This window comes from Magallana gigas, chromosome 9 (genome assembly GCF_963853765.1).
Source record: "Magallana gigas chromosome 9, xbMagGiga1.1, whole genome shotgun sequence".
Classification (NCBI taxonomy): Eukaryota; Metazoa; Mollusca; class Bivalvia; order Ostreida; family Ostreidae; genus Magallana; species Magallana gigas.
In genome coordinates, this window is record NC_088861.1 from 40,483,016 (window position 1) to 40,498,441 (window position 15,426).

Below are 15,426 nucleotides of genomic sequence, written 5' to 3' on the forward strand. Positions count from 1 at the left end.
ACCTATGTGATTTATTTTTTTCGTTCGTTTATTGAATAAAATTTCATAACTCACAAAATTATTTATACAAACAGGAATACAACACTTAAAATATGAATGTAGTGTGTTGACTAATTTCTTTAGACTTTGAACGTACCCCATATGTAATCTCCTGGGGATTGTACTCTGATTGGTATCGATTGATCTGATACTGAGCGCACACTGGCGGTGGAAACTGGTTACCTCCAGGATAGTGGTCAAACGGGTAACCGTATGTGAACGTTACCTGGTCATTTTGGTCAGCATTTTGATTATATACAGGTTGCGTTTATAAGATAAAAAAATGTAAAAGAATTTTTTTTTACAAAAATGAATTCAATACGTTATGATAAAATATCTTATTTAACGTAGCTCGCGGGTTTGCTGACGTCACAATAGGAATCGACGTAAAGAGTTGACCGTCATAGTAAACTCATAATTTTATTTTGAAATGACAAATGAGATATTTAGAAGTATGAAAGAAAATATTTTAAAAAGCTTATATGCGGTTTATGACTGTTTATATAAAGATTGATAATATCAAGTGCTGAAAATTTAAAGATGTCACATACATTGTCACATTTTGTTCTATAAAGATAAAGAATGAGTGTGCGTTAGAACTCTTCCATTTAAAGTCATGTTTTAAAATAGAATGTATGCATTAACTTCGCTTTTTTTTTACAATTATAACTTCCGTAATCTGTACTACCGATTAAATTCTTAAATTTCTTTTGGCTTGAGATAACTGTTTTATTTGATTACTTACTTATAATGTCAGTAGTTGCCTGGCATTTTATTTTTGCATTGATTGACTCAGAGTTTCATTAAAACAAAAATAGCAATTTTCTGTATCTTTACAGCCTTACACTAATTGCATTTTTAAATAACATTCACAATAATGTCTAATATGCATTAACATGTTTTAAAATGTGTTAAACAGCTAGTCTTGTCAATAAATGCATTTCAATTTTGGTGTTCTAAGAAGTAAGGAAATGATGACGTCAGGCTAACGTCGTAATGAAAATATAAGGTTTTGAGAAACTTTTAAATCTTTAAAGTTTTTTTTGCCAAAAATTGGCCGAGAACACATACTGATATTTTTTTATGAATTGATTCATAATTATCTCCTCTGTTTTTGTGCGGAGTATGATTAATTTCGTCTGAATCGTTCAAAAGTTTGGAGCATAGTTTTGTAATGCGTTTCTCGGTTAAAATGTGCATTTTACTATATATTTCATTGAAATGGAGTTGCTTGATTTTATCAACGACACTGTATTTGAAACACGATAACATTATTACCGCGCAGACGAATCTTAAATAAATTTTAGAAATAAAACTATAAAACCTATGGATCACGCGGACAAATTTTCAAGGTAGGTTTTCTCACAAGCAGGTAAACCCGCGAGCTACCTTAAGCGAGTACTACAAAGAAATCTGTAAACTGTATTTTGTTTTGGTAGATTAAATCTACAACGTATCGTATCATTACATAGCCTAATATTAAAAAAGTCAGAAAAAACTCTCTGGGAATAGTTGTTTTTGTATTTTGGTTGATTTTTCAAAAATATTTATTCGCCTTTTAATAACGTTATCTATCAGTAAGCGAGCGAAATAATTTGAAGAAAAATGGAAGAGTAAATAGAGAGAGAGAGAGAAAGAGGAAGAGAGAGACGAACGGACTGACAGAGAGTGGAAATTATATTCTTTATGTGATAACATCAAAGTGGAACAATCAAGGTTTAAAATTTGTTCTGCCTGTAAAATTGAATAAAGTGATGAAAATAAAAACCAATATTATTGATTTTTTCCTCCGATTTTATACCGCCTCTCAGCGGAATGAGAAGTAATAGTAAGTTTGAAACATATATTTTCAAAAACAATGATGCCCAACTTAATTGAAATTTCATAACGCATATTAAGTTTTATAAAGTTTAAGATTTTTTAATGAAAGTATTTTATCAAACTGAACTTCAAGATTTTCTTTTACCAAAAAAAAATTTTTTCTCAGTTAATATGGTATCCTAAAAGTAAAAATAATGTGATTAAAACTTACGATCAGATCTTCTCGAAGAAGGCATAGCGTTATGCTTGGTGTTTGTGTTAAAGGGACTTGGACACGATTTGACATTTTCAAATTTTATTTTTCCATTTTCAATGTTTATAATGATAAATATAGAAGGTTATAATGCTATTTTTATAATTTATTATAAAGTTAATAATATCAAGTTATATGCAAGATACAGAGTTCATAATTCTTTGATTTGTAAACAAAGCGCGAATATTATCATTGTTTACATATGTGTTGTATTGGTGTAAGTTTCAATCAAATGTATCTTTCTTTTGTTGATTTTAGTATTTATGAAGATATTGAATTAGTTAAAATTGTTTTTTACTTGTCATTTTGTCTAAAAAATGGTAATTCTCTTCATTACATTTTTTGTAAACAACTATAAGACTCGAGCTTTGTTTACATAACGATCAAATTTTACCTCTGTATCTCGCTTGTAACTCGACTTTAACATTGAATATTTTGGGCAATCATTTAAAATGCACCAGTAAGCTATTTTATACATAAAATATAAAAATAAAATTTTTGATCCCAAATCGTGTCCAAGTCCCTTTAAATATCCAGTCTTTGACTGAGGAGAAGCCTGGTTCAGGTGATAAATGAGTATTGACTGGGCCCAGGTAGAATTATGATAATAAATGTCCTGGTCTACATTTATACATGTAAGCTCTGCTAATTTGGTGAGTTCGGGTGTAAGGGACATTCCTATTAATTTTGAGTGATAAAAGCTAAAAAAGTTGAAAAAAAATATTATAAAAGGCACGGAGCATTCAATCGATCAAAATTCAGATTAACATTGTCTACAGTTTTGTTTCTTTATTTCTAACTGTTAATCTTAAATGAACATAATTTTATGAAATAAGATAATTAAATTAAGATTTTTTTTCTACATGTACATGTATTACCTTCATTCCTTGAAAACATTCAATGTAGTTTCATTGAAAATTATAATGCATGACATATTGTTTATATGACTTTGGTTATTATATTCATTATATGTTTGATATAATTGAAATATAATGTAATAGTGAGAACAGATTATTGTTTCTGTTATAATTATCGAACAAATATTTGTTTAAAATTACACCGAGTAAATTTTGTTAAATAAATATATATATATATATCAAATCCCAGGATGTTTTATTAAAAATGAGTTGTCAAATATAGAGTAAAGGTAAATCGGATAGAACAGATTCTAAATTATTCAACAGTTTCAAAATTTGCTGTTCATTCAAAACTGTGATTGCTAGCACCCCTGGGCACTACCACCATTAGTTTTTTGTTTGAGTTGCACATGCTTAGTATTATAACTTTTTTAAAAATATAATTTTCCGTTTAATTGTATTTATAGATGTCACCTTGCATTGTATTTTTGCTAGCCAGCCCGCGGACTAAGTTATCAGTTACATTAGAATGAAACGTCAAAAAAGCTCGCTTAGCTATGAATAAGAAAATGTGTGTTTTAGAAAAAATGCTTAGTTTGTAGGTCAACCTGCACAATGTCTGTCACTCTTCTTTATTATAATACTGTATATGGATAACTGCAGCCAGGGTCTACAATTTGTTTGTATAATCGACCCTCTTATTCAGTTTGAAAATGAAATATTGGCAGTGGTTTGCGATAAGAGACCATAAAATTCAAATATTATTCTTCGCGACGTTACAAATTAAGACAGTACATACCCAGTTACTGTCAAATACTGTTTAAAGATTTACTGACGGACGGATTAATGAATCTCTATCCATCAAAACTTGTTGCACCGGCTATAAGAGTAACAAATTAGTTTGTTTTAGTTTAATTGTCATTACAATTTTTTTTTAAATTGATAACATATCTATTTCATTTGAATATCTTAATTTAGAAGTTTAAACAAACATCAGTTTCCCAACCAAATACAAGTTTCGTCATATTATGCAGCATATCAGTTTGAAATATTAGCCAGTCGACCTACATACAAACAACTGGTGCTTGTTTATCATCGGTACATGTAAACGAAATATCAGAACCAGATCAAAACAATCTGGTTTTGCTCTAATTGATTTTAACACAGGACAAAAATGTAATTAAAAATTCTCTGCGGTGTTTTCCCAAACACATTTACTTCAGATAGCGATTGCAAAATACTACTGAAGACCAATGTAATTGAAGTGTCATTAATAACATCGGGGGTGGGTGTGGTTTTTTTTTTTTCAATTAAGTTTATCTTTACATGAAATTACTTGTGTACAACTATTTTTCGTATAATGAATGCATCTCATCTTTTTGTTGGATTTTTGTCATTCTTAATTTTTTGAAAGTTTAGTACTATCTAAGCATTTCTAATTCTCCACCATTATCAATTCTGTCGGTCATCTATATACTTTTTCGTATATTATTGAGTTATTAAAAGAGATCATAAGATCAATTTTATTCTAGTATTAAAATAATCTATACATAAAACACAGAACTTACACTAAACCCAAAGCAAATATTTTAGCATGTACTTTACATGCAGCAAATCAATAAAAAGCACGAATCTGTTCTTTGACATCACATCAATTTATTTTCAAGATATATTTTTATTTTACAAGTGACGTCATTCAAATCAGTCTAGGAGATTATCTTTAATACGTCATGGAGAACATTACTGGAGATTAACATTTTATCAACCTAGAGCATGATGACGTAAAATTATCCTACATATAGACTTGTTATATGACCCGATGTTAAACTAGTTTTCATTGTCGTGTTTTAAATTAATAAGAGACTATCAATGCAAAATAGCCATTTCAAAGTTGTTTACAATTTTGGTGTTTAAACACCATGTATTATCGTCTTGCCTTCCATATTCTATGCGGTAAAATATCACCATTGTGAATGATCACAATGTACAATTCGCAAATTAAATTTGCAAAAATTTTTAAAATATTTTTCGCGTGCCTTCTCTTCTGAAATTATTTAAAGTGAAATACAAACACCGCTAATGTAAAGGTACATGTATTAATATCAAACAATGAGTTGGCATTTTCATTATGGAAACAACGTAGCTATAAACAAAAGATACGTAGCCTAACCGAGTTAAAACACTTTGACATATATTTCAGTGAACTTTTATTTAGAATTTAAAATAGACGTTCCCAAACAAGAGTAGTAACTGTTATGTCATAAACGGTTCGATCGTTAAGGCGAGCGCAACATACAAAACATCAACTATTCATACGTATCGCTATAGATTGTTTTAGATCATAGTATTTAGTAATTAGATCCCTGAAAAAATCATTTATAAATAAAACTTGACTTGAAAAGTAGAATCATATCAAACTTAAGGATCGTAGACTAAGATGGTGCCGAAAATAATAATCCTTTTTATGCATTATGTTTTGGTGTTTGTTTGTTGGGGGTTTTTTGGGGGGTTTTTTTTGGGGGGGGGGGTTTGGTTTTTTTTTTTTTGTTTTTTTTTTATTTTTGATAAGGTAGAGTTGTTATTGTAATCTCTTCTTAGAAGACATGATTTTGAATAGGTTTTTTTCTTGTCAAGTGATTAAATGTTCATGTATGTACAACTACTACTTTGGATCAATAACAGTATTGAAAATTTAAACCCGTCTAATAATGTGCTACTTATGAAAACTTTGAAAATACATGTAATGTTGGTTATTGCATGCGCATTTTCTTCTTTAATTGCTTAAAGTGAAGGGAAACCACCTCTCATGCAATGGTCCAATTGATGATGAGTCATAGGAAAGAACCAATTCAGCTGTTAACATAAGAAAAGTACCATAGCCAGGATTAAACACCTTGACATATATTAAAGTGAACTTTTCTAATGAATTTAAAAAAGGCTTTTTCTGAACAAGAGTAAATAGCTGTATTATGTTTTACTATTCAAAACGGTAAAGACAAGCACAGCAGATAATACATCACATTTATATAAGTATTGTTACAACAAATTAGGGATTTGAGGGAAGGGTATAGACGCACAGACTTGAAAACTAATTAAGAATAGTGATGAATAATAATATTCCCTCTCTTTTATATTAATTAATTATTTTGTTATTTTCTAAATAGTTAGTAAGTCAGGTTTATGCTTGCTTATTTGGACAAACTTTTGATTCATTAATTGCATCTCTGATTAATATGATTGTACTTGTACTTAGATGAAATAATGCTGAATGCAACACTGTTTTTCTTGAAACATGTCAGAGATGTTTTAAGATAAATTTAAATTAAAACAGTCAATAAACTTCGAATCTAGCGCCTACATGTCTAACATCTGTATTGTGCAACTTTATTTCACGCTAAAAATAATCTTTAAAATTCTATGGACCATATGGATATTACGGAGTAACCAGATTCCAGAATGAATTATTTATAAATGAAACTTTACTCTTGATTAGTAGGATAATATCAAACTTTAGATTCGTAAAGGATGGACCAAAAGAATATTAACCTTCAGTCATGCAAAGTATATGAACATAATATAAATTTCTTAAACGTTGTAACCATATCTTAATATTAGTTTTATTTTTTAAATGGGTTTTACTTCTTATTGCATGGCATGCGTTTTTCTCGCAAGACTTTGCTTTAATTATCTTTTTGCTTGTCATGTGTTTAAAGTAGAAGAGATACTTAGCTCCTTAACTTCTGAAATATGTTCCTCTATCTCTAAAAGGTGTTATTTAATTGAAAGTTTGTCTACTTATTAAACTTTGAAATATAAAAACGAATTTCTTGTAGAGAACAGCCAAGTATAAAAGTTATGCGACCACTTACCTTTAACGGGTATTATTTTGGACTTATGCTGGTATGTATTTCATTACAGACACCATTTCAAAACCAAAATAACTCAGAAGTATATAATGTTTCTAATATGTTTTTTACATTATATAAGGAGGAACATGTAAAATAGACACTGTAAAATATGAACTAAACCAAACATTGAATCACGAAGACATGTTACTACTGGTTTCTGAACGATTTTCAAAGCTTTCAATGATGGTATGTTGTGAAATTAAATCAATCGTAAAGTATCATCAGTTCTCGCAAAGCAAAAATAATCATTTCTTAAAAAACAAGACCTTGTAGGACAAAAGAAAATATGAAGAATGGAGTATCATTTCTGTAAAAAAAAGTACGTTGTGAACAGTAACATTTCTTTAGAATAAGTAACAGAGACATTGGTTGATCCTTGAAGATTGGTAAATAGAGGACAAACAAAGTGTTTTTGAACAGAGAATGCGCATTTGAAATCCTATTTAAACTAAAGAAACTTAGCACAATACGGATTAAGGAGGTTTGATTTCATTCAGTGAGGTATGTAAGTTACAAGGTAATTTTATTTTCCTTGGCAACATCACATAAAAACATCGAAAAATAATTGTTAAAGAAATCGCTTACAAACAAACCAAATTGATTTTAAAAACCCAAGTAAAAATAACAAATGTTATAAGTTTATTGGCCAATTGCCTTAAAGTTACAATGAAACAATATTCAATCAAACGTATTTGTAGTAAATATTAAACATTACAATGTTTCTTTAAAATATAACAATCTAAAGTTTTCGAAGTAGATTTGGACATGCATCGAAAGTTCGCCCGACACCTATTAGGTAGTATTTCTGTATATTACACATCTGGTTTTATAACGAAGAAAATATTATTACAAATTCATTATAAGAACAAGGTGGTTTACGGCCCCAGCGAAGTGTACCATAGGGTTATTTGGAGTTTGCCTTTAGGATTGATATCTTCTGTATGATGTGAATCCATGAAGACGTAATATAATTGTGATCACAATCAAAATAATTCCTACTATGACGGAAATGATTACATAGTTGCGCGCGCGTCTGGACTCTATTTTCGCTTCTATTATATTCCCATATCTTGCTGCAGAGCTAGCCTGTTTAGAATAAAAACAAAAAATTTGAAAAATGAATTAGACATACATGTACGTTTTCAGAAAATGCTCAACACAGCAAACAAGAAGAAACAATTTCATCAATCATATAAAACCTTTGGCATATCTCTGCAAAATCACTTATCAGTATTGGACGCAGAGCGGGACCTTAATAAATTCACAATTTCAACAAAGTTTAAAACTATCCTTCACCCCCATCCCACATAATCCCGTACAAAAATGCTAATTTAACATGGTGCTTGTGTTTGTGTTTGTTAAATTTTGTTTTATTTCACAAAGGACGGTCGTTATAGACAGTGTTTCTGCATATCATACGCCTATAACAAGTGGCTGCTTGTACATGTAGAAGACATACAATCAAATGGATGAACCATTTATTCCCAGAGGCAATAGACAAAAAATCTGATATTTCACTTAAGTTTAGAAAAGAAAAAGAATTCCAAACTGTTGCTTATAAGACTGCCAGTGGGTAATTTCTTAGTAAGAAAAACAATACAGATTTATGATTTAATATTTTGAATATTTGTTACTGTGATATACTATTAATAAAACCCCTAACACTGTTTGATATTTACATTGTTGGCAGCCATGATTGCACATATCCCCGTCGGCCAGAAACAGCACAAACAAGAGAGGACAGCAGGTACCATCCAGTCCCGGGCTTGAGGGGCTCTTTTGACATCCATAGGCACAACGCCAGGCTGTGTGATCTGTACAAAGATATAATATTAAAACTTACATCCTTAATGGTGAAAAACAAAGTCAAGTCATTGTCTTTAGAAATTTTAGGCATCAGCCTAATATAAATATTTTTTAAACATATTTTCAGTACAAGCATAGGTACATGTACATTTTTTTATTTCTTGCAATATATTTTCGTGATTTCTTATAGGTTAGAAACATTGAAAACAAAGACAAGAAAGCGTCTTTGAAGTATCTATTTGAGGTCAACTGCGCTAGCATCTTTATTATTTTTTAAAATAATTTTTTTTTAAATAAAATAATAACGTACGTAGATTAACAGCCGCCAGACAAAGTCATGTTTAGTTATATTTCCTAACATTTTCTCAGTATTGCTTTTTAAGTTTCTGCAAAAAGCTGATATATTTTTGCACCTATTTCGAAATTTATGTTGTGCAATGCAAGAGATACAAATATTCACCAGGTTTGTTCCTGAAAATAAATAATCATAACAAACCACAAACCATCTCAAATATTATTAAAGCAAAATAAAAATACATAGCAGAGCAACAGGGACTTCTAAAAAAAAAAATAGAGGTGGGATCAGGTGCCAAGTAGGAGTAAGCATCCCCTGACGACCGGTCCCACCCGCCGTGTGCTTATTGTCAAGATCATGAAAAACGGAAGAAATCATAGTCAGTCCGTTTTATAAATAATGGTCTAACAAGTATGAAACACGTCGGTCAGCTTGTCTCTTAAGGAAACATTGTTGTATAGAGCTTGTGTAAAGATGATTTTAGTCGAGGTTCTTGATATTCTTGTTCAAACAGCTTCCTCGTTTAAGAAATTGTATGCAGAGCATCATTTCTGTAAAATAGTTACAATTACTTATTTTGAAAAGAAACACTGTGCCGAATAATTATATATGCCAGTGACAAGGTTGCATTTGTGACCCTCTAAAGATGCAGTTTCGTAAAAATCCATATACACCATATATTATGATTATATCTGTCGAAACCGATGATATAGCAACGGGTTTTGTATTGGGCTCGTTAAAATGTATGAGCATGCATCGAAGAAACTTGAATCATCATTAAAACCTATCCTGAATTTTTTGCATTTAACTCGTCCCTGTTTCTCTTAATACAGGAACTGCTTACTAAAACTCATAAGAAATAATACTAAACCTGAAAAATAAAATATTTCATTTCCACTCAAACTTAAATAAGAGAGTAAAGTCTCTCCCCCCCCCCCCTCTCTATCTCTATTTACACATTGACCATTGCCTTTTTCTAAAAGGAATCATTCCTCAGAATAGCATTGTGTCCATTGACTGAGTACCCGGTATTCAACATAATTATTATTTCTGTTTATAAGATTATGGTTATAAGACAGTTGTGTTATCAGAATAAAATCACAGCACCCAGTAAATTTGAAAGTTGAAAAAAGTAATCTACCATTAAACACGGCAGTGGGCAAAAGAACGAAAATAAATAAGAGTTGAACATTTTTAACCGTTTGCCATAGATGTAAATCTGTAGCACTCTAAAACATCAGCTTCACTGATTTGAGAGCTACAGTTGTGTCCAAATAAGAAGCTCAATATTGTTTGCCGGAATATTGTTTTGTAGAAAAGAATTGAATTAACATCTTGATTATGTTGTTGAGATTATGGATTTCCGAGTCTAGTAGGCAAGTAAAATGTTTTAAGGAGCTTGGCATCGAATATTTTCACAGGTTGTCAGGAATTGCAATATCTCAAACTTGTCATCAAGAAATGTTCATACTTAGAGCGTTCTTGTGCGCAGGGAATTGCATCCTTCTCTTTTGTTTGGAGATAGAATGCAATGATAATCCTATGGCCTTCTGGTCGGTCAATTCATTTTCCTAGAGAACCAATCTACACTTACTACAGATTCAGGTTCTTTTAAACATGAATATGTACCAATCCTACAAAATAGATGAATTTATCTAAAGCTTTTCTGAAATTGTAAACAATTAATCAAAGACCAGTGGAGTATATGCAGAATAGCCCTCAAGCTTTATTTATCGTCAAGCGAAACACACTATGAAGAATGCTTATTTATCTGTTTAGTCTCCTACCGAGGAAACCGAAGGGGACTCTAGTCTTTACCGCTGTTCATCAGTAAATTTGTCCACACTTCGGAATCCCAGACTTAATTAAGTTGTTGTTTGGTGAATTTGTATGCATATCTTTATGATGAAAAACTACAGATTTAACAAATAAAACGACGTCGTCCTTTTAAAATTGTGATTGCCAGAAGAGAATAATCGTCTCAAGTCACGCCTCAAATAGCATATCTCTCTCAAGATGGGAGTGGATCGTACATATTGGCCGTAGTTTACGAAGATGGCATTGGACATACATTTCTTACGCAATACTTTCAGAAAGCTTGTTTTTTTTTAATATTAGTTTTTCTAGTTGCTGCTTTATCTTTCTGGTCGCCCATGAAGGAAACAATTATTTCCTAGGGTGCCAAATCAAAACAATTTTTATGGTTCTTGCAGAAACTACTTTCACAGTAAATTGTTCCCTATTTCATAAAATATTAAATATTGCCTTTAAGATCATACATTTATAAGTTTTATTGTTAAATTAAGGGTTATTCCATGAGTGAATATTTATATTATTAATCAATGATACACAAAATAGAAAAGACACGATGTAGAAAATGGTTGGTTACAGAGAACATTCCAGCTTTTTTCCTGAAAATTAAGATATCGGCAATTAATCACATCAGCACATACAAACGTATTCTACAAAATTCTTTCCTATAAATGTAGTGAAGCATTAAAACGAAAACGTGTGTTTTGGATTGGCAGGGTAAAAATTAAAATATTCATTTTAAATTGATTTGTAATGTCTTGGAAAATAAAGAAGGTCCTTAGATCAGTAACATGGACAATGTGTTTTTAAAAAGCGTGATGCTTATCTAATTTCATTTTTTTGTTTACCGACGCTAAGAAAAAGAAATATCTCGACACTAATTTCTTTCAATTGTTACGTCAAAATATGTACTAAATATACAGAATTTTAGTAAAACTGACAGTACCACTAATGGCACAGCTTGCGGTTGGTATTGGTTGCCCGGATATTGAGCGGCACCTGGTGATGGATACTGGTTACTTCCAGGATACTGATTATGCTGGTTCTCATCAGTAGACTTTAACTGGTCATTTGGTTCATTTAATTGATTGTATGCCGGTGGCTCTGTGGAAAAAATAAAGAAAATCCATACTTCATTGCAACTTTGTAACAAAAATTAATGTTAAAAAAACATTTTTATTAATATAAATGTTGTATATGTTCATGTTGTTGCGTTTTGAGTTTTAGTATAAAATAAATATATAACATACTGCTCGCAAACTAAATGTAGTTAAAATTATAACATGTGTATTTTAAAACGTACACAGCAAAAGGCGAGCAAAGCAAGCCTTCTAATTTACGTATGATTATACAAAAGAGGTGCTTTTACGTAACCGAAATAATCTTCCAAATCATGGACACCGCTATATTGGCAGCAATTTTATTCTACCAAGAATTGACATTTCGATTACAATAACCCCTGAGGTTTATGAAAACTTTATCTGACTTAAATCTTATTAAGTTATTTAGATAAAAAAAACAAATGATAATTTTTATCAGATAAGTTACAAATGTGTTGTTATAAGGGATACAACTTCATTCAGGTACGTTTTGCCAAAATAGTTGTAGAAAAAATAAATAAATTTCAATTTATAAACACATGAGAAAGACGGTCAAATTGTTTTTCTTTGGTTAAGATATTTCTGAAAACAAAACTTTGTCTGCATGTGACATATGGCTTCATATTGTAGACTTGGACTTATAGTTTAATTTTCGCCTATGATTATTTGTGGCAAGTGGATTTTACTGCGTACGTTTCAAATGAATTTTGCTCTTTCTTTTTCAAATTAAGCCAAAGACTACACTGTGTCTATTTCAGCCATAAAATAACCGCTTGAGTCAAAATGTTTATATAATATTATATTCATTACATTCAATCTGCAAAAAATGAATCCCCCTATTTTTTCCGGAAATTGATTGTAATTTACAGTTCTTTAGAAACTAACACGGCTGTAATTCACAGGATTCATTTTTCAGTAGTTTTTCGATGTGTGGAAACCTTTAGCAACTTAGAAAAGTTATCAACTACACTAAATTATCATTACAGTGTCAGAATCGGATATCCATAGAAGACAATTTGGCTATTTTTATATAATTAATTGTGTGGGTTTTTTTAATACAATATTTTACAATATTTAAGTTCCTTTTACTTACTTTCATATATTAATATGACTTACTTGTGGATTTTTTTTCACCATATTTAACTTACTTTTAGGTGTTTTTTTTTTTACAATATTTAAGTTACTTTTACTTACGTTTATATATTAATATGACTTACTTGTGGTTTTTTTATTTTACAATATTTTAGTTAATTTTACTTACTTTTATATATTAATTATATATATTTTTTAAAATGAATGTGTTAATTAAAACTATAAAATACTGTTTTTGAAGTTTCTTGCCGGTTAGGAAGATAGCGATAATTTCGAAATAATGCATAACCCGCTAACGAGGTTACGTCGTGTTCATTGGTCCTCCACCGGGCGGTGGGCGGGGCTTGGGTCGTTATGGCGGTTTGTCAGTCATTGTATCCATAAATATACTTGTCAGGAATTACGATAGGAATCCGGATAAGATCGAACATTTGTTAAGTTCAAGAATTAAACTTTTTTGTCAAAACTGATGATTCCAAAGATCGAACCGACAGATTTTGGGTGCACTTTAAAAATATCGTCGATGGACAGAAAACCTGAGATACATGAAGGGTGAAATCCTTGACGAACTTCCCATTCGCTATACCGGTACTGTAGATGAGTTTCATTAAATTGTTAGCTGAGAGGTTGGTACTTACAAATATGTATAAACCTTCCCAGAAAAGTTTTTTTTGTTTTTTTGTTTTTTATAATTTATATACAAACTATGCATGTACAATCGTAACATAAAAAGATGAATGAAATTGGAAACTCAAGTAACTAATATTTTTGAGATGATCCGCCAACTATCATTGACCTCATTTTCTTTTTGTATGTTCAATGAATGGGAAGAGTAGATGTCAACATATCTAAACATTTAATGTATTCGAACAGTGATTTTGTAGAGGGTAAAATTTCTTACATCTGTTAATATAAATTAACCTTTTTGCTTACAATATCAATAGATTAAGTGCTCTATATAATACAGGGATGGCATGGTTACATCCAAAAATATCTGTTTGTTCATTATAACATACATCAATATTGCACAAGTTCTTTAATTTTTCCTGTAATGTAATCCAAATGTTTCGTGCACGCAGGCAACCATAAAAAAGATGACTCATTGATTCCTTGGTTTCATGGCAAAATGAACACATTTCAGTATCTAATATTTTGAATATAAATAAACGAGACTTAATGCACAGAATTCTATGTAAAATTTGGAATTTGAAACTTATCAATTTTGTGTTCATTGGGACATTATGAGGAATCGTAAAATATTGTTCCCATTTGTTGCCTACAATTTCTATGGACATTCTCTCTTCCCATTTGTGTTTTACATTTACAGGGGTTTCGGCGACAGATGATAAAAATATAGGGTAAAAAAGTTTTGATACCTTTTGCGCCTTTCTTAATTTTTCAATATTGCCATCAAATATTTCTTCTCTAGGAAATATTCTTTATCAATTCTTTCCGATGTTTTGGGATGGCTGATATTAACCCATTATAGGTTGAAAAATTACTATGAACATTGAATTTGTCTTGAAAGTTTTTGAGTGAAAGAAAATTACCGTCGTCATTGATAAGATCGTTGATAAAGAATATCCTCTTTTTGATCCAATGAGATTTACAAACACGGTGTTTATTAATTAATATTTCATTATTGTGCCATAGTGGCTGGCGTAGAATTTCCGATGGGGCTGTGGTAGGATGCGGCATAATTTTGCTCCAAGCTTGCATGTTTCCCGTAAAAGTTAAAACCAAACTTAAATTCATTGTCACGAAATCAGAAACTGATATCTCTTTTATGAGTCTCAATGTCATTTTTTACTATAATAAAGGATATACCAGTTAATCTACATTACCTCATGTACATGTAGCGCATGTCATTAAAATGTCAAAGTGTACATAGTAATACAATACAATTTATGAACAAAAACGTACAAATTTTTTTAATCCATTTAGATATTTTTTTCATGTGCAAGAAATTGAACAAATAATGCGAATAACTTACGATCTGATGTTTCTACAGAAGACATCTTGGCTCGTTTACTATGTCAAATATCTGAGCTGGAGCTGCAGATCTTTCTCGGGATATTAAAGAAAGTAATGATTAACGGAGCAAAAACAGAACTATGTAAATGGCCTTCCTGGTCTTCGTTTATAAACAGTACGAGTTTGACATGAACAAATGGGAGGGGCATTGAAAATTTTAATATTTGTGATGAGGAACATCGGAAATGGAAATAAATGCATATGTTTTTGAGATAACGTTAATTTTACAATCCCCCCCTCCATTTTTCGGGGCTTTTAGCGGGTTAAAAAATCCAGCTCATTATTTAGATTTAAAAGTCTCCTTTAAAAAAGAATATTGCCATAAATATACAAAAAAAGGAATAAATATTTTGAATTATTATTTAGCAGATAACATTTATTGGCTCAAGATATCGTACAAGAAATTTTA

The 15,426-nt window shown here is 30.6% G+C and overlaps 1 protein-coding gene across 1 annotated transcript; it reads right to left on the reverse strand.

The window, feature by feature from the left end:
• Positions 1 to 7,500: 7,500 nt before the first annotated feature.
• On the reverse strand, positions 7,501 to 15,115 carry LOC105327765 (proline-rich transmembrane protein 1). Its single transcript, XM_011428388.4, has 4 exons — positions 14,977 to 15,115; positions 11,738 to 11,895; positions 8,558 to 8,692; positions 7,501 to 7,964 (listed from the first exon to the last, which is right to left on the reverse strand). The coding sequence occupies exons 1-4, from the start codon at positions 14,999 to 15,001 to the stop codon at positions 7,800 to 7,802; spliced, it is 483 nt and encodes a 160-aa protein (XP_011426690.3). The 5' UTR covers positions 15,002 to 15,115; the 3' UTR covers positions 7,501 to 7,799.
• Between the last annotated feature and the right edge of the window lie 311 nt (positions 15,116 to 15,426).

Coding starts and splice junctions, on each gene's coding strand:
- LOC105327765 (XM_011428388.4), bottom strand. CDS start 15,001: ATGTCTTCTGTAGAAACATCAGATC. Junction 11,896..14,976: donor TTCTGTAGAAACATCAGATC/GTAAGTTATTCG, acceptor TTTTTTCCACAG/AGCCACCGGCATACAATCAA. Junction 7,965..8,557: donor CAATCATGGCTGCCAACAAT/GTAAATATCAAA, acceptor TATTCTAAACAG/GCTAGCTCTGCAGCAAGATA.